This window comes from Oreochromis niloticus, linkage group LG3 (assembly GCF_001858045.2).
Source record: "Oreochromis niloticus isolate F11D_XX linkage group LG3, O_niloticus_UMD_NMBU, whole genome shotgun sequence".
Classification (NCBI taxonomy): Eukaryota; Metazoa; Chordata; class Actinopteri; order Cichliformes; family Cichlidae; genus Oreochromis; species Oreochromis niloticus.
The window spans coordinates 27,208,033-27,232,182 of NC_031967.2; the positions used below are offsets into that span (position 1 = coordinate 27,208,033).

General features: G+C 36.9%; 2 protein-coding genes across 2 annotated transcripts; both read left to right on the forward strand.

Moving 5' to 3' along the window:
• The first annotated feature begins 2,631 nt into the window (after positions 1–2,631).
• Positions 2,632–5,989, forward strand: LOC100711776 (lymphocyte antigen 75). The gene is made up of 5 exons (XM_025905666.1): positions 2,632–3,714; positions 4,130–4,170; positions 4,273–4,644; positions 4,787–5,143; positions 5,592–5,989. Coding segments are annotated over exons 1-5 (1,119 nt in total). The 5' UTR covers positions 2,632–3,712; the 3' UTR covers positions 5,939–5,989.
• A 2,375-nt stretch (positions 5,990–8,364) lies between these two features.
• Positions 8,365–18,400, forward strand: LOC109198762 (secretory phospholipase A2 receptor-like). Its single transcript, XM_019354112.2, has 5 exons — positions 8,365–8,509; positions 16,268–16,308; positions 16,784–17,155; positions 17,294–17,656; positions 17,960–18,400. Exons 1-5 carry the CDS (start codon positions 8,397–8,399, stop codon positions 18,313–18,315), a joined length of 1,245 nt encoding a protein of 414 aa, XP_019209657.2. The 5' UTR covers positions 8,365–8,396; the 3' UTR covers positions 18,316–18,400.
• The last annotated feature ends 5,750 nt before the right edge of the window (positions 18,401–24,150 follow it).

Below are 24,150 nucleotides of genomic sequence, written 5' to 3' on the forward strand. Positions count from 1 at the left end.
ATTGGTAAAGGGCAGAGAGCTCCAGTCCCACTCAGACGCCAGCAAGGTGGAGGTGGAGTACTGGTTTGGGCTGGTATCATCAAAGATGAGCTTGTGGGGCCTTTTCGGGTTGAGGATGGAGTCAAGCTCAACTCCCAGTCCTACTGCCAGTTTCTGGAAGACACCTTCTTCAAGCAGTGGTACAGGAAGAAGTCTGTATCCTTCAAGAAAAACATGATTTTCATGCAGGACAATGCTCCATCACACGCGTCCAAGTACTCCACAGCGTGGCTGGCAAGAAAGGGTATAAAAGAAGAAAAACTAATGACATGGCCTCCTTGTTCACCTGATCTGAACCCCATTGAGAACCTGTGGTCCATCATCAAATGTGAGATTTACAAGGAGGGAAAACAGTACACCTCTCTGAACAGTGTCTGGGAGGCTGTGGTTGCTGCTGCACGCAATGTTGATGGTGAACAGATCAAAACACTGACAGGATCCATGGATGGCAGGCTTTTGAGTGTCCTTGCAAAGAAAGGTGGCTATATTGGTCGCTGATTTGTTTTTGTTTTGTTTTTGAATGTCAGAAATGTATATTTGTGAATGTGGAGATGTTATATTGGTTTCACTGGTGAAAATAAATAATTGAAATGGGTATATATTTGTATATTTGTTAAGTTGCCTAATAATTATGCACAGTAATAGTCACCTGCACACACAGATATCCCCCTAAAATAGCTAAAACTAAAAACAAACTTAAAACTACTTCCAAAAACATTCAGCTTTGATATTAATGTGTTTTTTGGGTTCATTGAGAACATGGTTGTTGTTCAATAATAAAATTATTCCTCAAAAATACAACTTGCCTAATAATTCTGCACTCCCTGTAGACATTTTTAAACTGTTTTTTCTTGGAGTTCTCTGTGTATTTCTGTAGGGTCTTTACCTCACAATATGAAGTGTCTTGAGGTCATTGTTGTTGTTATTTGGCCTTAGATTTTTTAAAAAAGCACACATAAAAAACTGCATTGAAGTGATGAGCCAAATCTGGTAGAAGGGAGCAGTGGGACTTAAATAGATCATACCCAACTATCTGCAATGAACTGTGTATTAAGTTACCTGAGAAAATTACATACTTTATCTTTAATGTTTGACTGGTGGACCAAAGTCGCTTTCAGCATCCACATACTTTTCATTTCTCAGTTAATGGCTGATGTATTAATGTAAACCAGGCAGAGTGACTAGCAACTTCACTTCTGCTTTCAATAAACAAACACATGACACAGTCTGCTTCTGTTTGCCCTCCTCCTCCTCCTACCAAAGCATTATTCATACTGACTTTGACCTTGAAAATAATTCACTGCAAGAATATAATATAATAATAATAATAACAAATCTTATTTCTTTTCAAAGTGTTGCATAATTAATGTAATCTAAAGAAAACAAATAGATGACTGTCATTATTTTGGAAAGTTACACTTTATTTGGATACCTTTAAAAACAAAAATCTATACTTTTATCTACTAAAAACCTTAAATACGACCTTTAATACAAGACAACAAACCTGGCATGAAGCCCAGACCAGAGAAAGATATACAGATCTAATGAACGTGTTTGTTTTTCTTGTGTCCTATTTTAAACCCTTGCATTAGGTAAATGACCTAATGTTCTGTCATTGTGGAAATAAGAGAACAAGGGAAAAAATATTGAGTTGATAATACAGAAGTTCTCATGCTTACAGCATACACACCATAATCAAGATTAAATGACCGACTTTCAACAATGCTGTCTTTATTTGGACTATGGTTTGCATATTTCCTACCACATACCATTCACTTTTGATGCACGTTTTATTTGTTGATTGTTCATGTGCAGTGGTGACATGGTGGTTAGCACTGTTGCCGCACAGCGAAAAAGACCTGAGTTCAATTCCCCCACTAGGCTGCGGTCTTTCAAATAGTAGATATACATGGTAGCATTTTAAAGTGAAAACTTGTGATTTTAAAAGTCAGTTTTTTCCTTCTGCCAACATAAACACTGAACAAATTTAATTATATACTATACTCAAGAGAATAAAATGAGATACTGCAGGAATCAGCATGGCCAAAGTGTTGACATAAAAACAGTTAACAGTTATTACAAGTGCATGAAAATGACACATTCTGCTCTCGGTAACTCGGTGGTTCATTTTTGTTTTTTTCCCCATTGCATTATATAATTTACCTCTAAACTATCTAAATGATTATCACATTTTCATACAAGTAAAAACAAAAAAGGTCAATTACAGATTGTGAGAAACACAACACTCAACTCAACCTGCACATTTCAGAATGACACTTCATGGTTTTTTCTCTGGGTAATCATCTTCTTTTTTTCCTATTTCCACTGCATCATGTAAATGAGTGTAACATAACCTTTACAGAAAATCTCTCCATCTGTGCATCACCATGGGAGTAAGAGATATTTGAAATGTCTGTATTTTAATATTCAAATTCTGACCTGAGCAAAAAGACGTCTCTGTGTTAGTATAAGAAGCAATATTTGTGACAGTCCTCCTGAGTGCATCCAGAAGACATATCAAAGTGAAAGAAGAAGAGAAGAATTAACCACATGTAAGTATAAAATCTTTCACGCCATTACATGCTCATGATTGAATGCAGAGGTGCAATTTAAAGATGTATTTATAGCACGTTTATTATCATTTTCATCATTACAGGAAATCAAAGGTGGGTAAAAATGATTTTTGGCTAACCGTAACATTATGAGTGACATGCCAGCACCCGAAAACTTTAGATACTTTATGAGCTGACTTTACAGTGTTTAAAAGATGTCCACAATGCAGAAATGTACTTTTCTTGGGGAAATGATATCTAACAGTAACAGAGACTCCATCTTACTTACCTGGATGATTGAGCATGCATCACGACAGTAACAGAGACTAATAACAGGGTGTTAGTTCATTATTTGTAAAACATGTTTTTCTCAGTGTTACAGAAACACACAGAGTTTATCGTCAGCGTTTTTCACTCTCTGATTTCCTTGCAGAACATAAAGATGTGCAGCATTGCTGCAAACTGACATTCCTTGTTTGCAGCAGATAAAAAGCTGAGGGTATCTTTTAGATTTGTGCTGGACTGTGCACAGCATGTTGGCTCATGAAGTAGATCAGCTTCTACTCACATCAGCAAAGCTAATGTTGAGACAGCTGAGGACTGGGGAAATGAATCCTGGTCTAATAAATGAATGAACTTCAAAATAAAATATTAGATTAAGTTTTGAACTGGATGAATTAATGGACACAGTTTTGTTAGCACACTGTTGTGTAGATGGTTTTCATGATTTGAATACCACAGGATATTTGAATAGGGCATCCTTTTATTTTTTAGAACACCTCTGGGATCATGTAGAAGAATAAATTATGTAACATAGAAGTAATGCAAATATTTTATTTCCCCATAAAAGAAGGATTTTTGAGATGTCTTTAGGCAGCAGGAGAACCAGAGACAGACAATTACACACAGCAAAAGCATTGGTAACCCTGTTAACATTATTATATTTTATTCTTGGCACCAATGCATGTAGTTATGGATCTGCAGCTGATCTCTAATGTCACGTTTAATATTGAAATTCTGATTTTAATGAGGTAATCAAGGCTTACATTACAGCATAATACAGGAGAAGGAAAAGAAGGGCGAGACAAGAGTGAGCAGAGCAAACAGTCAACTGGAAAACCATGTAAGTTCTTATATGTGCCCTAAATATGGTGGAGTTTCCTCCACAATGTTAGGAACCCCTCCTTCCACAGATGGAGACATTACTGTCAGCTGAATGTCTCACTCATCTAGTTTGTGCTGTAGTGACAGTCTGTGCATTCTGTAGGAAGAACAAACCTGGAAACATTTACTGAACACACTTAAAATATTTTAAAATCTGAAACTGGAGATTTATTTCAAATGATGTGTCAGGGTATACATCACCTGTGTGTCGAGACACTGATACAAAGACCGTGTTTAGATGGTGTGGTTGATTTAGTTTGCATGTTCCTAACATGTTCTAAATGTCTCCATGAACAGAGAAGAATTGTGACATACATGCATTAGTCCAGCACACAAAATCTGTTGGAATCTTTATTTTCATTTTCATCTGACAGGGATAAGATGCACTGGATATTATTTCTGCATATTCTGATGGGTAAGTGGATAATTTTACCAGTGCTGTCGAGTTCGAGTTTGCTTATTGAATGCTTTCTTCTAACAGAACATATATTATGTCTATCATATTTCTGTATTTCAGGTCAGTGTTGCTTCTTTACATGCCGCCTGTATGAGTACCACTTTATTGCAGAAAACAAGAGCTGGTATGAAGCACAGAGATACTGCAGAGAGAAATATACAGACCTGGCCAAAGTGTTTGACATGACAGACATGAGCAGACTCCGTAACTCCACACCGAATCAAGGAGAAGCCTGGATTGGACTGAACAACAACACAGGTGGAAACAGGACGTGGCATTGGTCTCTGCCAGGAGTGAAATACATTCAAAATGACAGCAGCTGGAATCTGAATGGAAGAACTGTTAATGAGCTGCCTGGGAACTGTGGGAGGAAAAGAGACAAGCTGGTAGATGTTTCATGTGACAGTACTATGTGGTTCATCTGCTATAGTGGTGAGGAGATGTGAATATGAAATATTAACATAAAAAAAAAGTATGGATTGTAATGTTATCACATGTGATTACAAAAAGGGGAGAGTTTCAGAAGATAAATTATTGAGGGATGTCTTTGTGTGTTTTTCTTTTGGTTTCATAGAAATGAAGAAAGATAAGAAAACATTGCATTTGATACCAAAACTTATGAACTGGACAGAGGCTCAGAGCTACTGCAGATCCAATCACACTGACTTGGCCAGTGGACTCAATCAGGTAGATGGAAAAGAAATTGAGGCCCTTATGAAGTCTAAAAATTCTTCTTTTAGAGCATGGATCGGTCTGTTCAGAGACAGCTGGAGGTGGTCAGATGGGAGTGATTTCTCTTTCAGATACTGGGATATGCAGTTATTCAATGATACACAAAGCAACAAGAAATGTGCTATGACTCTGTTAAACAGATCAGGAAAATGGAGCTCTGATGAATGTGACAAAGAAAAACCCTTCTTCTGTTATGATGGTGAGTTTTTATCAACATGTGTCTGACTGGTTTTCTCTGAAAGGAGGATCACTGGAATCACTGACAAGATCCAGCTGAACATGTTGTATATTTTTCAACAACCTATTTATAGATGATGTATGATTTTCTTTTACAAATGAATTTCTAAGTCATGAATGTATTTATGAATTTATGAATTCAACTAAATCACTTTAATTATCTGTGGGATAACTGACAGCAACTGTTGAACCACTTTCTCTGTTGTCTGTAAAGAAATTGAATATTTGAGGATCTTGTTGACTTGAGTGCAGATTGTTACTATTATCACACTTTGTTCTGCTGTGGGTAGAGAAACACACAAACTTCCCATAGTTTTTGTTTTTTTAGAACAAAATAAACATTATATAGAATTTCTCAATTATACAGTTCAATAGATTCAATTGAACCTGTTATTTTGTTTTTATGGCAGATAAATTGATCCTGATCAAAGAAAACAAGACCTGGGAGGAGGCCTTGGATTACTGCAGAAAGTCTCACAGGGGACCGGTCTCCATCACTAACCATTACCAACAGAGATGGGTGGAGGTGAGAGCCAAGAATGCCTCGAGTCCTTTTGTCTGGCTCGGCCTGCGCTACTCCTGCACTCTGGATCTGTGGTTCTGGGTCAATGACCAGCTGGTCTGCTATGAGAAGTGGAGCAAAAACCGAAAGACTGAGGAGTGTGGCAGGGCTGTGGGCATGCAGAGAGGAGGACAGCATGAGTGGGTCAGTCAGAGAGACAATGAGAAATACAATTTTATTTGTTCTGTCAAATAAGATTTAATCATAACTTAAATATTTCACTCTGAGCTAAACTTCTTTGATTGTTTAGTTTCGTGTTTTTTAGACTTTTCATGTTCTTCATTAAATTTGGTTTCCTTCGTTTCTTCTTGACTGTCTGATTCAGTGATATTATACTTACTTACTTCAATATTGCTGCATTATTCAGTTTTTACACTTTTGTTGTTAGATGTTTTGTTTGTTATATTTGCTGTTATCTTTTGAGTAAATAAATAGCAATCAAGTAAATATAAATAAACTATTTTAATGTTTTTAATCTTTAATGTTTACTATATGATAGAAATCAATCTCACTGAGAATTCAGGACGATTCATGCCACAAAAGACTTAAAACTACTCTTTTTTTCATAATGATATATTTGAAGTGACATGTTGTAAACTGATCATCTGTGTCTGTGAAGACAAATAAACTGAGTTGCAGCTGTAACAGTCTACACTACTAACAGTAGTTCTCTGAGCACCTATTTCTACACAGATTAACATATTAATATTTATTTTAAATCATTAGGAAACCAAATGCACTGTGTTTTCAAATAACATTTAAAATTCGCCAACACACAGAATGAACTAAGACTTCATGACAACATTTTTTTCTAGTGTTTTATGACGTTTTCCACCAATAGAAACCTTCGACTTGTGGGTCATTCATGGCAAGCTTTCACCTGGGGTGAGAGTTGAATATTTCAGCAGTGAAGCTTCACCATTTAAAAGCATCACATTTAAAACAAAAAAAAGGAGTTGAAAAAGCAAGCATCAACCACAGACCTCTCTAAAGACAAATAAGAGCTATGAAAAAGAAAGCCCTCATTTAAATCAATGTATTTAATTGTTATTTCACTGGAGTGTAGTTTAGAAACCAAAACAAATTCGAGAGTGTTCACATAGACTATGACAGCCAAACACCACCATCTAATGGCTATACAGGTTAGCAGCAGAGTAAACATGTATTACATTTCTAATGTGTCTACAGATGTGACTGTTACACTTTATCCACAGCATAAAGGTGGACTGTGGGATGTGGGAGAGATTAGTAGGTTGCAGTTTTGGAAGTTGTTGTGTGTGTAAAAGATTGGCCAGTAAACTAATGTTGTTCTCTGTTCAGAGTGATGTCTGCTGTTTTTCACACCACACCTCTCTGCGTAACAGTGGTGTCAAAATTAGGATTATTTACACCTGCGAATTAAAGAGGAAAACACACTAAATGAGAGCAGTAGGATGCAGAAAAATATGTGGGACATGGAAAAGCCCCCTTGCTGACAGGGAAGAAAGAAAAAGTGAAAAACAATTGAGCCAGATGGCTGATGAGGATGATTTTGAACCAGTGGTACGACCAAAGCAAATAACAGTTGGGGTTGTGAGTAAAGAACTTTCTGAACCTGATATCTTTGATGAAATTATAGAATTTACATGATGACCCAAAACAACAGAAATAATACTGTTTAAACAGATGAAACAGCTGAGTGATAATACACCAAAGCTGCAACATGATGTATGTTCTGAACTTCATCAGCCTTCTGTCCAGAGGGACGTTTCTACAACAGACGTTTTCCCAAAGCGAGAGACTGAGCAACTGCCTCATCTATCAGCTGTGCAGCTACCTCATGGAGCCGCTGAGCGCCAAACTGAGCCTCCTTCTCCATCTCAACCACTCCATGCACAGCCTCAGCCTCATGTTGTACAAACTGCTCTGGTACAGAGAGCAGAAATGGTCTATGTAGGTGAACCAAGAATACCTGACTTCAAAGAAGGTGAGGATCTTAAAAGTTTCTTTGTACGATTAGACAGCAAAGCTAAAACCCAGCATAGGTGAGATTGAGAAGGACTTAGTGCTGAAGCTGGAGTTGATCCCACATGATGTGGGGTGAGAGGCAGAGTGCAGCATATCTGAATGCTGATGCTGGCAAGCTGCATCCTGTTGTCTCCATAATTTTGATTACTTATTAAAAATGTATTTTCATGGACATTTTCATGGGTTTGGTCTTCTTTTTATGTTTATTGATTTATTTTAGAGTTTTTTATCTGTCCTTGATGTCTCTGCATTTCATTGTGAACCAGTCCTATATTTCATTTTTGAATCTCTGATTTCTGTGCTCAAACGGAGAGTTAGTTTTATGTGTTTGGTTTACAGTTTTCAGGTCAGTCATGTTTAATATTTACTCTTCTTACCTTCATTGTGTCCTCGTGTCTCAGCAATTAACAGACAACTCTAACAGTAACTGAACATTGTATGATGAAGTTAACCTGGAACACTTTGTAGCAACTATAAATGGGAAAGATTTATTTATAGTTTTACATTTTTTTCCTGTTCCTGCTTTTGCTCATTCGATGTTCAGCAGTGCAGCGGTTTATTTCTGTTTCCACAGCATTACATAAAATCCCTGTTTCATCCCTGATATATACACTGGATCATTCTGGTGGAATATTTTAATATTCAGATGTTGACCTTTGGCAAACAAGATCTCTGTGTTAGTGTAGCAAACAACCTTCTTTTGACAGCAGTCTTTATGAACACACTGAGGAGAGACATCAAGGAGAGAACCAACCAGATGTAAGTTTGAACTTACTTATGTCATTTAATCTATGTGCATATGCACAGGTCGAGTGTAGATGATGTAATTAGTCAGTATTTCTGATAATATTTCCATTTTTCTGATTTTTATATTCTTTGACCAAATATGAAACTTAAAATATTTTACATAAGTAATTTTTCAGTACAATCAAGCTCTGAAATTTTTCCACAACACTGATCTATTATGAAAGTTATCCAGGCTACAAAAGCTAAAATGTGGGACTGATTGTGGCTAAAGTTTCACTCATGATTAGCACAAAAACACAGGATCAGACCGAATCACAAAATAAGTCTGCACTTCTTTAACCAAACAAAATTTGTCTTGAAAACCTTAAAAGTCACTGAAATATATCACACAATATAAGACGCATACAAGTTTATTAAGTGGACATGAACTTGTGTTTTTGAATGACCTGGCAATTTAGCATTAATTTACAATCATTTAGCTGCACATCTTTATTCTTTCCCTCTGTCCTCCTACTGCCTTTATTCCTCTTTGTTACTCTGGGTGACTTATTTACTGTAATGTGTGGAGACAGTTTAAAGTATTTCAGTTATTTTCATATTACCTCTATAATAAATGCCTGATTTAAAAAAAGTACTAGATTTGGAAGATACATGATTGTGGTTTACATACTCTGTTCATGCAGCACATAAGAGTTGTTGCCAAACTGTCTGTTACGTTCCCCTAAAAAGGTCCAGGCAAATAGGGAAAGTAACAAAAGGTGTCCAGGTAAGAAAAAAGGAGACAGGGAGGCAAAAGGGTTAAATTAAAGAAGTTATTAAAGTTTCTATTACAAGCTGCTATCACCATTTAAAGAAACAAAACAAAACTTAAGCATTGGTCAGTAAACTGAAAAGTAAGTCAAAAAGAGATTAGTGACCAAACACACTCCTCTCCACCCAGGAGGAGCAAACAATCACAAAATACAGCTCACTAGCTGCAACCACCAACATGACTCTCTGGCACCAAAGCTGTGTCCTGCTAAAAAACCTGAACACTCTTGGAGACGAAATCTTATGAATTACATGCTTTATGGCAGCTCCACTCTTGATTGTGGCACTTGCAAGAGGCCCCAAGGGGCCGTTACTTCAAAAGGCTGGAGCAACCTGTAAGAGCCATTTATACTGACACTAATTAATACTCAGATTTTTTTCCTTTTACTGCAAAAGTAGAATCAAAGTATTAATCAAATCACATTAATTATGTTTGTGTAATTGACTTACTCGATTTGCAGGGCCCTAGCCCCTATACAGGAACACTGGATAGGGGTCATGTATAGGGGAACAGACCCAGAACACCTCCAGGTGTCCCAATTTATGCTCTGTCAGGTGCCCACTCGTCTCCACCGCTCTTCCTTTGGAGATCCAATCTCTGTGTTTACATAAAATCCAGTGTTATCCGGCCATGCCCTATAATCCTCTCCATTTCTTACCATTTAGCCATTTTTTAACTAAAGCAAAGGTTTTTTCATGTCTTCATTTTACACCATTTTACTTCAATTAGATTTGTCTTTAACACGTTCTCAAAAGAAAATTCATTTTAGCACAATGCCCTTTTAACCAGTTACACAGAATATTTTTTCTTCAAAATTGTTTGTCAATCTTTCTTCACTTAATAAACAATCCCATTTTTACTGAATCCTATAGCTTTAACGTCAGAGATTCAGAGATCAGTATATCCTGTGGGTAACCTCATTCACCCACAAACCCCCTCATACATTTGGGGCACTGCTTGCAAAGTGAAACATGCTGAAATTAACGGCAACATATTTCCACATTTAGCTCAAAACCTTACAAAACATGTTGTAAACAATGACTTGAAAAAACATTTAATAAAATATTTGTAACTTTTTATATTCAAAACACAATTTTAAATGTTAAATCTAAATGTCAAATGTTAAATCTAAATATTATATTTAAATCTAAATGTTAAATATTAAATGTAAATGTTACAGGTCCAGCACACCAGCAGTTTCCAATCCAGTCTTTTATCACAGCAAAATCAACCAGGATAGGTTAAAACTATTTTCCTTTGAAATGTCTTTTTCTCTCACTGGAGAGTGCCATGGTCCAGGTGAGCATCCAATGTTTTTCCCACCTTCTTCCAGTGTCCAGTATCTGCCCTGCAGTGGAGGCCTCGTTACCTCACCTAATCAGCCCACCTGATCCAGATCCACAGCATTCAGCTAGATTAAGACCAGCGTCGCCATTTCTGCTCTCCCAATTTTTTGCTAACAGGCCTTACTGTCTCCTTGTTTACCTTGTTTGCCTTGTGTTTCTTCTAAACTTCTCAACCCATCATGCAACTCACCTGTAGATTGAATTCTCAGGATGTTGGTCTCAGCGGAAAGACTCACTAATTTTTGTAACTTTGATTTAATCTCTTCACCTGCCCATTTTCCTTTCACTGTCTCCTGTTACTTATTCAAATATTGAGGAAGAGTACAAAACAATGATAGTCCAGAAGGGTTGGGTCAAACAATGATTTTATTTGAACACACGCGCGGGGAGATAATTACTGCACACAATCAGCATGGATCTCCGCCCAAAATACACTTCAGATTGCTTTTATAACATCAGGGTATTATAATGCCCCCTCTTGCGTTTACAAGCACATAATTTGCATCTTAAGAACATTATTTGCCTCTTTTACAGACAATGATCAATTTTAAGAGATAAATGCAGACACAGAAGTTCCCCTTTCTGGCATCTTCTTCCAAATAAGGCGATGGTCTCAGGCCTTTGAGGTCCCCATGGACTGGTCCTCTCCTTCTGTCACCTGTTGTCAAGTAAACTCTAGTGCCACATGTTGCTGAATACATTCAGGCCTCTGCTCAGGCCTGTTTCTAGGTTATATGTGGTATATATGTGTTTTGTAAGCATGTGTGCAATTTTTCTTCAGCTCTAAACCACTTATCCAATGGATCGTCCGGACCTCACGCCGAACGAAGCTTTTGACCTTTAATTACCTGGGCGAGCTTCAACTCTTTTATAAGCACAGAACTGCAATGTGTGTATAAAGATATAACAATATAAAAATGGTTATAACTGCACCTGTAATAAAGATTAATATGGTGTCAGTATGTTTAAATGTCTCAATGCCGTCTTAAAGCTATATGTGATATTATTAATGCAATGTTAATGCTGCAGATTATATTGTAACAGTAAAACAATTTCTTTAATTCCACACTCCCTTGGATCTCAAGAAAAGCAAGTTCAGAACCTTCTTACCACTTACTTAACACTTTAGATGCTTAAAAACTAGTTCATGCATTTATTACTTCCAGGCTGGACTACTGTAATTCATTATTATCAGGAAGTCCTAAAAACTCCCTGAAAAGCCTTCAATTTATCCAAAGTGCTGCAGCAAGAGTACTGACAGGGACTAGAAAGAGAGAGCAGATTTCTCCTGTTTTGGCTTCCCTTCATTGGCTTCCTGTTAAATCCAGAATTGAATTCAAAATCCTGCTCCTCACATACAAGGTCTTAAATAATCAGGCCCCATCTTATCTTAATGACCTTGTAGTACCATATCACCCTATTAGAGTACTTCGTTCTCGCTCTGCAGGCCTACTTGTTGTTCCTAGAGTATTTAAAAGTAGAATGGGAGGGAGAGCCTTCAGTTTTCAGGCCCCTCTTCTGTGGAACCAGCTTCCAGTTTGGATTCGGGAGACAGACACTATCTCTACTTTCAAGATTAGGCTTAAAACTTTCCTCTTGCTAAAGCATATAGTTAGGGCTGGATCAGGTGACCCTGAATCCTCTCTTAGTTGTGCTGTAATAGACATAGGCTGCCGGGGATTCCCATGATGCATTGACTTTTTCCTTTCCAGTCACCTTTCTCACTCATTATATGTTAATAGACCTCTCTGCATTGAATCATATCTGTTTTTAATCTCTGTCTCTCTTCCACAGCATGTCTTTATCCTGTCTTCCTTATCTCACCCCAACCGGTCGCAGCAGATGGCCCCGCCCCTCCCTGAGTCTGGTTCTGCCGGAGGTTTCTTCCTGTTAAAAGCGAGTTTTTCCTTCCCACTGTCGCCCAAGTGCTTGCTCATAGGGGGTCATATGATTGTTGGGTTTTCTCTGTATGCATTATTGTAGGGTCTACCTTACAATATAAAGCACCTTGAGGCGACTGTTGTTGTGATTAATGCTATATAAATAAAATTGAATTGAATTGAATTCCTGCTTTATTGTGAAAGTCCCTGTCCTGTGTGCAGTGTGTCTAGTTTTGCTTCCCTTGTCTCATAAGGTGTGATTTGTCCTAGCTGTGTTCCAACCTTTTCCCCATCCCCTTATTATCTGTCTGTGAACTTAAGTCCTCTGTCCTCCTTTGTTCAGTGTCAGGTTCTCTGTTGTCTTTTGCGCCATGTCTCCATGTTCCATTTATCTTTGCATCCACGTCAAGTTTCATGTTTTGGGTTTTCTTTTAATGTTTATCTTTAGTTTTCCCATCTTCGGTTATTGTTTATTCTCGCCTTTGTTTGCCTTATGCATTACTTTGTATTTCTTCATCTGACACATTAAACGCCTCGCCTTTTGTTAATACTTGAGTTTTGGTTCCACATTCATTTTGAAAACAGAGACTTTTAATGTGTATAAGTATAAATGTAAATAAACGTAACCAGCCTCTCACACAAAGTAACAACCTCTGAGTCAAACCCAGAGTTATTATTGTTATATATATAATTGTTATTATATATATAAAAGCCAGTAAAAAAAAAAAAAGTAAAATGACGTCTACAGATTGTCAATGCTGTACAGCCAACAGTGTGTGTTATACTCATTTGTTGGAGCTGAATATAAATCTAAGAGGATATGCCGGCTTTTACACATACATGAGAGACACAAGAGATCTTCTTTACTGGTGTTTACTGTGCTTCTCTTAACGTACACAGGTACACCGTAAAACTGGTGAATACAAATGTACAAGAAAATTCTATTTCAGCATTAAAACATATTGCAATATAAAATTCACAAAATATAAACAAACATACTACTTTGGCCTGCAAGTGGACAAACCGGTTTATTTGACTTTGATGAAACAAGTTTAACTGTGAGGCCAATCAGACCAAACTTACTATACTGAACTAAAACAAAAATCTGAACCTAGAAAAAAAAAAACTTTTAAAAAATAGTTAAGTAAAATGAAAAAAAAAACTTTTAAAAAATAGTTAAGTAAAATGAAAAAAAAAACTTTTAAAAAATAGTTAAGTAAAATGAAAAAAAAAAAACTAGACTTTTGAAAAAATCAAATCAAATTTAGTAAAACATTTTATTCGATTAGGAATGCTAAAATAAAACACAGTTGTCGAAGAAATTTCCAAAAATTTAGTGTTGTTTGGAAAACATTTTGTTACAACTTGTCTGATGAGGCAGTGAAAGCACCTGCACTGATTTTGCCTCTGCGTGCCCTCCATACAAACTCATTACAGAGACTAAAATTAAGGCTGACACTCATGAAAGTTAAACTAAAACTAAACATTTTCAAACCCTAAAAGGTCAACCAAAACAAAAAAATCCACCCTGGAAAATCGTTTATAAAACTAATCAGACAAAACACAAGTATAATAACAGAGTCACTGACAGTTGTACGGTATTTTTATGTACAACTCTAGTCTCACTGTGACGAGTTGCATTTATTATCAACAATGAATGGAAAACATATGTTTACATTTTCTTTCTACTTCCTGCTCTTGTTCATTCAACGGTCAAAGTACAGTGTTATATTTGTGTTTTCCACAGTATCACATAAAATCCCTTTGTCATATCTGACATACACATTGGATCATTCTGGTGAAGTATTTTAATATTCAAATGTTGACCTTTGGCAAACAAGATCTCTGTGGTGGTGTAGCATACATTTATTTGACAGCAGTCTTTATGAACACACTGAGCAGAGACATCAAGGAGAGAACTAACCAGATGTAAGTTTATGGTTGTTTTTTTTAATGTCATTTAATCTTTATTTAAATGCACAAGTCAAGTGTAGATGACGTCATTACTCGGTAATTAATTGAATTAATCAATTTATATTTTGTGACCAAATATAACAACTAAAATATTTTACATTAGTAATTTTTGAGTACAGTCAAGCACTGAAAAGTTTCCATTACACTCATCTAGTATGGAAGGTGTGCAGACAAAAGCTAAAATCTTGGACTGATTGTGCATAAATATTCACTCATGGTTAGCACAAATCACAGGATCAGATCAAATCACAAGACGAGTCTGCGCTTCTTTAACTACGAAATTATCTTTATATTTATTGATTATGTGTAAGTATTAAAGTATTGAAAACTTCACAGTCACTGAAATATATCACACAATAAATCTGTTCTGATCTGTTTGATTGTGGTTTACATATTTCAGCCTGACATACGCTGTTCATGCAGCACAGAACAGAATTGTTTGCAAAGTCACAGTTCACTGAGCATGATATTTGTTTCCCACTCACGGCACAGAATTTGTTTACAACTAAAAGCCGAAGTAGAGTTAGAATCTCAGTCTAATTTGCATCAATACACAAATTTATTAAAGTTACTCAAGTTTTTAAACCTTTTTATGTATAAAAATGTGTGTGGAATTAAATGTAACCAGCCTCTCACACAAACGGATGGTCTACAAGTCTGAGTTGGATAAGCGGTTAAGAGGATGGATGTTAACAGTATATATTATAATCACTTTATGTTTATGTTTTTTATTCAATAATCTTCATTTAGTTGATCGTCTGTAGCTGAGTAACTGAAAAGTGGTCAAACCTAGAGTTAGAGTTATTGTTATAAACACCTGCTTCAGATCATATTATGTCATCGGGGTCATCTCTATGGGGCTGATAACATCCAGAGTGTGTGTATATAAACCATTATTGTACATAGACAGACTTTTTTGCTCAGTAAAAACTTACTTTTAGGTGGAGTTTGGATTAAAAGTGAGTAGATATTTGACCAGCTGCAGCTGAAGCTGTGATATATTCTCATTATTGAGTAGATCAAGTTCTCCCTGTGCCTCACACCCAGTTTTACATAATGGATGAAGTTATTAAACAACACAAATAAGGATGACATGTTTATATGTTCTTGCTTGTTGAACAGTTAGCAGTGCAGTGTTTTCTGCCACTGTTTTCTTAATAATCATAAACATTTTTAAATTGGATTTGTAAATGACCCCTTCCAATTCAATTCAGATCGATTTTTTTTTTTTTTTTAAATCCCTCTCATCAGTCGATCATTCTTTCAGGGAAAATAGTCACACGCTTGTACTTTAATATTCAAATGCTGACCAGGACAAAGGGAGCTCTCTTAGAGAATAGATTATAACATGTGAGTTTAAAACCTGTAATATGATTTCATGTTTGTGGTACACAGGTGATGTGATTGAGAATATCTGACATAAATTTCTCTTTGTATTCAGAAAAAATTTTTACGCAACTCTTATTGAAAAGATGAACAGGCTTTAAATGACAAGAGCTTTCAAATTGAGTAACATTAATGATTTAATAAGCTTTTTAATGAGCTGCTCAGTTATTAAAAATGAATTAATTTTTATTCTGGTTTATAATGATTAGCATTATTTTTTCTTTCCCAAGCTTGCTCTTTTTTGTGTATATTTCATATTTCCTACCATCTTGAATGAATCCATCTTTTCTTTCCTGACATAAAGTTTGCATCAAAGAAGTTCTGTTCAAATCTTTGTTTCCTTGAGCAATAAAACATCACTTTCATCTGTCAGATCAAAGATGCAGTGGAGTCTGTATCTGCTTATTCTGATGGGTAAGTGGATTGTTTTACCAAATACACTTTGTGTTTTTAATCTGAAATGAATGTTGATTAATGCTGATTAATTAAAGATTTGCAATATTTCTACCAATACATTCACTGAATATAGATCCATCGTCATCAAGCGTAGCTTTTACCCATCATCTAAACTTCATATGATTCGTTTCTTGTACCAGCACGCTTTTTTTTTTTGCTGTTTTTAGGTCAGTCTCTCTTCTTGACATGTCAGCCGTATAATTATCATTTTACTGAAGAAGCTCCTGGATAGAAATACAACATTTCAAATAACTCGGGAAAAATCTTTGACTGATTGTTTTTTTTAATTTAGAGTCTCATTTGTGTGACAGTTTCAACCTGTAACATGATTTGCAAATCAGATTTTTATGTTTATCATATTTCTTGTTTTTAATAATTTATTGTTAAAATACTTTCTTTTTTTATTTTTGTTTATCATATTTCTGTATTTCAGGTCAGTGTTGCTTCTTTACATGCCGCCTGTATGAGTACCACTTTATTGCAGAAAACAAGAGCTGGTATGAAGCACAGAGATACTGCAGAGAGAAATATACAGACCTGGCCAAAGTGTTTGACATGACAGACATGAGCAGACTCCGTAACTCCACACAGAATCAAGGAGAAGCCTGGATTGGACTGAACAACAACACAGGTGGAAACAGGATGTGGCATTGGTCTCTGCCAGGAGTGGAATACATTCAAAATGACAGCAGCTGGAATCTGAGTGGAAGAGCATACTGGGAATATCCTGGGAACTGTGTGAGGAAAAGAGACAAGCTGGCAGATGTTTCATGTAACACTATGACGTGGTTCATCTGTTATGATGGTGAGGAGATGTGAATAATATTAAATATTATTATATTATTATAAAATAAATAGATCATGTTTGTCATTTTGGAAAATGTCTGAATTGAATTTTAGGAGACAAATTATTGAGGGATGTCTTTGTGTGTTTTTTTTAAAGTTGGTTTCACAGAAATGAAGAAAGACAATAAAACATTGTATTTGATAACAACACCTATGAACTGGACACAGGCTCAGACCTACTGCAGATATAATCACACTGACTTGGCCAGTGGACTCGATCAGGTAGATGGAGAAGAAATGAAGGCTCTGTTTGCTGGCCGTGTCATGAGTGTGTGGATCGGTCTGTTCAGAGACAGCTGGAGGTGGTCAGATGGGAGTGATTTCTCTTTCAGATACTGGGATATGCAGTTATTCAATGATGAACAAAGCAACAAGACATGTGCTATGACTCTGTTAAACAGATCAGGAAAATGGAGCTCTGATGAATGTGACAAAGAAAAACCCTTCTTCTGTTATGATGGTGAGTTTGCACAAAAGTTTTTTTTTTCATTTTCCCCAAAATGCAATACCACTGTCATTACTGAGAAGATTCATTATAACATATTTGTATACTTTGTATACTCATTATAATATAGCTATTTCTTCATTCAAGATGGATTTATTTTAAAAGACCAATTTTAATACCTGGTAGCAAATTCTCAGGAAGATGTTTATAAGTGCAAACTTGGTTGTCTACAATTTTCTTCTGCAGTTAACATTTGTAATCTTAATTTTGAAAAGAAAAGGAATAGAACTGAAAGTAAACTTAAATTTCTCTTTTTAGTTATAACAGATAAAATGATCCTGATCAAAGAAAACAAGACCTGGGAAGAAGCCTTGAATTACTGTGAAAACAACTACAAGGGGCTGGTTTCTATCACCAACCCTGAGGTGCAGGGACGGGTCCAGGAAACAGCCAAGAATGCTGACAGTCCCTATGTTTGGATCGGACTGAGCTACAAATGCACTCTGGGATTATGGTTATGGGTCAATGACTACGTAGCCTGCTATGAGAAGTGGGCCACAGAGGGGAAGACTGAAGGGTGTGACATGTCTGTAGGCGTGGACAGAGGAGGACAGCATGAGTGGTTCAGTCGCAGGAATAATGAGACGTATAATTTTATTTGTTCTAAACAGTAAGTTTAAAACTTACTTACTGCTGGGTTAACCTGAATCTTACTACTACTGGATTGCCGCAGCAATCCCTAAATTTAATCATGAGAAATTATCTCATGTTATTATGTCAAGTTAAAATCAAGAATGTACTCTGCTTTATAACCTGGTAAAAGAAATATATTGTATATGTATACAGTGCTTTTTTTAAAATGTTGTAACTACAACAATACTGACAGTTTTTTTTATGTGCAAAAACATTTACTCAGTCATTTGATGGACAAAATGTCTCCACGCTGTTTAATTTTTGTTTTTGTAAATTAAAATTTTCCCTGTGGTTCAATGAAACCTAGTGGACATTTAAAGACACAGAATAGTGTGTTTCAGATGAATGAAATGTAGATAAATATACTGCAAACCAAAATAGCATAAAAGCAGAATGTTTATTGAAATACTCAGAAATGTAAATACCGCTAAATTAAAAGGAAAATATAAATTAACAAAAGAGGAAATGATGTGGACGTGAAGACAGACATCATTAGGTGGAAAGGTCTGTCATGGTCCCCGAGTCTTGGACTGTTTTTAGATTTTCTCTAAAGAGTTTCTCTATTGTTGCTGAACTTTGGATTATGGTTGCGTTTTCTGGGTTTTTGATATTTAGTTTCCTGTTATTTCTTCTTTATTTTCTTTATAAATGATACAAATGTCTTTGAGATGTTTTCATGTCTTTAATTCTGAGCTTCTGTTCCAAAGATCTTTAGATTCATTCTGTGTTTTGTGGATTTATGACTTCCTCGTGGTTTTAGGTTTGTTGATCTCCTTTTGTGCTCCATTCTGTTCCTTCAGTCTCATGTTTGTCTTCTGTCTCTGTAAAGTAACGATGGGAAGTTTGGCTCTTTTCAGAGAGCCGGCTCTTGTCGCACGGCTCCCAATGAAGAATCGGCTCTTTTGGCTCCCAAATGGCTCTTAATTTATTATCATCTGTAGCCTCATATTCTAGCCTTAATTGACAAATATGAATGCTTTGTGTGTTGATAAACCCCTTTGCATTTAGTGTTTTTATGAGAAGCCTTATAATAGCTTAATTTTGTCTATTTCTTCTGTTACAAAAGCAGGCATTCTTACTTTTGTTCAATATTTTAATCAAACTTTTAATTTAAATTTAACACAAAACCAAAACACTGCAAACAAATCCAGAGAACAGAAACAGAACCAAACTCCGTAAGCAAACAGTATGTCCTCAGTGCAGGTTGACATTCAGAAAAATCAAATCCTTCAGTTCAGATGGGCTGATGCAATTTCTCCTCTTAGTATCTGCTTCTTCTTTAAACTGCAGGCAGATGCGTGCAAGTGTCAGTCATATTCTTGTGTTTTTGCAACGCACCCACGCTTTCCTCCTCACCATCTCACTCACTGACTGAGGGGTAGTGATGTGCAGAGCGATCCTGAGATATTAATACTTCCAATACCAGCATTTCATGTTGCAGGATCAATTCACATATAAAAATATCAATTTGATTATCTAATTTGATTAATCTTTTTTTTAATTTTTTTAAATTTTTATTTCTAAATATGACATACAGAAAAAGGTAAACTCAGCAATTAGCGGGATAGTCGGAACTACAATCACCTTCTGCTTCTCACTCATATGAGAGGACCGCAAGTGTGTGAGTCAATGAGAAACCTGAGGCACAAAACATTAGACCACAAAACACGCAATCTTGACATTGTTCACAGATCATAACTGCATTTAAGCTCAGCATAGAAACTATGCTGTGTGCGATGTATGTGGGAATACAGTTAAACACTGTGGCAACACAACAAACTCCTCGATGGGAGTCTCCTCTTCTGATACTCTACAAAGCATCGGCTCTTTCAGCCAACTCAATACTGTCCAGTTTATATCTTTGAGTCTTGGTCTCAGTGTTTGTTATTTCCTGTTTCATGTTCTGTTGTCACTCGTTTTTTGTGTTTAGTTCTCCTTCCCCTGTCTCATCCTCTGTCATTAGTTTCAGCTGTCATGACCTGTTTCCTCTCCCCTCATCATCTGCTGTGTATTTTGTCTCAGTCTCTCCTTGTCCTTTGTTGCTTGCTCTCTCATAAATGTGTTCCTCCTTCTGTGTTTTTTTCTGGAAGAGTTATTGTTTTGGATTCTTTATGGCTGATCTGCATTGGTTTTGTATCTTATAAAAGTTCATCATTAAAGATGCCTAAGTTTATGCCAGTCTCCTGAGTCCTACATTTGTGTCCACATCCTGGTTCTTGTCACAGAATCCAGTATACTGCTGATTGATGTACATCTGCATTGCATTAAATACCAGCCTGTAGGTGGCAGCAAGTAGTAACGTTGATGACGATTTACCACTTATGGCATAAATGCTCAAATAGTGCATTTACAATGTGTTTTCTGTATTTGTTGAATAATTGTCAGTGTATAAAATAAGTTGATAAGTAAAATGTTAAATAAGCTGCTAGAGTGTAAAAAAAAGTCTGCTCTGATGATGACCAGGCTGCAAATGAAATGATCAGTAAAGCAAAACAGATCTGTGGTTTTGTATTAACTGTGAGGTCTGAATGTAATAATGTGAGACTGCACAGCATATCTCAAAACTATTGGTGACAAAGTGAATTTTACTTATTTAGACAAGAACTTTTGGGTAGAGCAGGACAAAGAACGAGTAAGAAGGCTCCTCACATCCCAGACATGAATTGCTCATACCTGCTCTGTCAGGTTCCCACTCATCTTTAGATATTCAATCTGTGTTTACATAAAATCCATGTTAGCCAGGCCCAATAATCCTCTCCCTCTCCAACCATTGTCTTGATCTCCTTTGTATCTGCCCCTGGGCAGGGCCGTCAGATCTTCAATAGCTCCACTTACCTGGAGCTGATTTGAGGCAATCAGGCTGGAGAGATTCAAGCCGTATGCTGACGTTCCTTCTCCACCAGTTTGTCAACTACTTTATGTTGGTAGCCGGTTCTAATGTTCTACGATCTCTTTGAAAAGTGCTTTACTTACCTTGTTTTCTTCTCCGGACCCTCCTACCGCTCATCTCTTGAACCTTGGATAATCTACCTTTTTGCTGGAAATCTCTCCATGCCTCACCTGCCTGCCCTCCTTCCATCACATTCACTCGGAGCCTACAGAACTCAAGTCAGCCAACTCACACTGTCTAACTCACCTGGATTCACACCGCCTCTCCCTCCAAGCGTCTTTCACTCTGCCTGCAAGTAAGCTAGATCTACAGCTGTGCTCAGCTTCACAGCAAAATCACCAGTGTGAAATTGACACTGTGTTTAATTGAACACTAGAAAAGTGTCCATATGTGTTCACTCTTTTGAGTGTTAAATTAACACTTTTCAAAGTGTTATTTTTATAAATGAGCTAGTGTTATTTTAACACAGTGCAGAGTTAAAAATTAACACTGACTAACAATATTGTGTCAACAATATTCTACACTTGTATTAATTGTTAGAAAATTAGCATCGAATAGTGTTGGTAGTATTTTACACTAGCCCTGGCGTTTAAAAATGTAACACTTAATAGTGTTGATTTTCTAACACTAGTGTCAGACAAATCTGTGATATCTCTACTGCTACAATTAATTAGAATGTATTCACAACTACAGACACTCTACTCATTACAAGAAAATACAAGACATTAACGTTCCAAAATACTTTGTATTCAAATACAAAAAAGTAAACGCATAAAGTTATAAAAAACTACAACATGGGACAATGTGCATTTGGTCATCAGTGTCATTCAAAAATTGCCAATTGTAAGGTCTATAATAGACCACATCATCAACACAGATTAGTGCAAAGGCATCCAATATATCCTCAATAACAAGTGCATTTTATTCCTGCATGTAACCAGAGTACGTGCAAAAGATAAATGAACATCCAGGCTCCACAGGTCAAACGTAAAAACTTCCCGGGTACAAACTATGCTGGAACTTCAAATGTCTAAATAACACTGAGCAACTTGTTTGGTGTATCCCGCAAATGAACATTTCCGGGCAAAGTGCTGTATGGTCTTTGTCTTTAGACTGCAATTGTTACAGGCCCCACTATGATGGGCGCGTAGCCAGATTATGATCCTGTAAAACAGGAGAGAAAGTGAACACAGGAGACACGCTGCCGTTCGCCTGGTCAGTCTTGCCAGAATTTATTCATACAACACGAGCATATCTGCTCCACTCTTTTGGCAACTCAATTGCACTATAACTCCTCATTCCCTCACATGGCTTGTTTTCCACCAGTACATTTCAATATTAATCCACACCACTGGCATAAAACAAAGGGTTTAAATGAATGAAACAAATGAAAACTACACCTCTTTTCCCATAAAACAGATAAACAAAATAATTCACATCATCATGGTAGTGTCTTATCATAGAAAGGAAACTCTACTTTCAACATTACTGCACTACTGTCCTTGCCAGCATTTTTGTTGGCCGTACTCTTATTAGCTCTCTCGCTTCATATGTCTTTTTCAGACCAGTTAGATTCTAACACTGAAACAGCAAGTTTACACATGACTTCAGGCGGGCTCAGAACACTTTACAGACACGTTATACAAAACATTTGCCATGAACACAAAGCTACAAGTTTATCAGGAACTGTAAACCCAACCGGGTTGGTGCTTCTTATTATTATATGGAGCAGGGGTCGGCAACCCTAGGCACGCGTGCCACCGTTGGCACGCGAAGGGTTAACTGATGGCACGCACAACCATAGCTGGACTGGCCATCGGGCATAAGGGCATTTGCTCGGTGGCCCGATTATTTTTTATTTTTTTTTATTTTTTTGGTGATGGACTGGCCAGACGCTGGTCGGTGTGTAAAAATAACTCAGTTGTTTGGTGGTGGCTATGGCAGAGCTTCCACAGATTCAGTAAAATTAACAAGTGGTGGAGGCCAGCAGGTGGATGAGGGAAGGGGAGGCAGGAGGAGACACCCGAGGCAGCCGGCGGTCGGAGCGTCAGGTGAACTGAACTTCAGGTAAGAAGTTATGACCTGCAGTCTATCGGAGTCAGATATAAACCAAGTTTAGGTGGAGTTTATTTTCGGTATGCTGACTTTTTACAGTCAGTTACAATAACTCGTACTGCGTACTAGCTAGCATGACGGAGTTTATATACTGCTGGGCGGGTGCTATGATTTTATTGATAGTGAACTTTATTTTATTCATAAGGTTAGTTAGTAGAGTTTCCAACCGTCCCGTACAAAAGGAATCGTCCCGCATTCAGAGAAATTATTACGCGTTTCGTGTTGAGCTGAGAAAGAACACAGTTTGTCCCGGACTTCAGCCAGGATGGAAAAAGACACAAAGCTGGAGTTATTCTGTGTCTTTGCTGCACAGCTGCATCGTCTTCTCCTCTCATTCTCCCCCTCTCTCTCCTGTTGCTACTTCAATCATGAAACTGATCAATGATCAGCTGATCAGCTTTTCTCTCTTGTTTATTTATCGCTCACTTTGCGCCAGAAAGAGGAAACCGCCGGATGTCGCGCTAAACAACAGCAGCACGTTTAAGCTTGGTCAGCTGTTGTTAGAATGTATTTAATATTAATTTCTAGTATCAGCTGATGTTTGCTGGAGCCACAGCTGTAAAGCTGCTGGTCATGATATTGGTTTGTATATCTGGTGAGAGGAAAACATGCAGATGAAACCAGGAGATGTCCTTACTGAATCATCAGAGCTGAACAGGTGATGGAGAAACAGGTTTACCTTTTAGGTGACATGAATGAGTTGAAGGGAAGTTATGAACTGTTTCTGAGAGACAAATAACACCAGCATCCTTTTCTAAGTAGCTGACAGCTGGTAACTGTGCAGGGGCGGGTCTAGCAAAGTTTTGCCAGG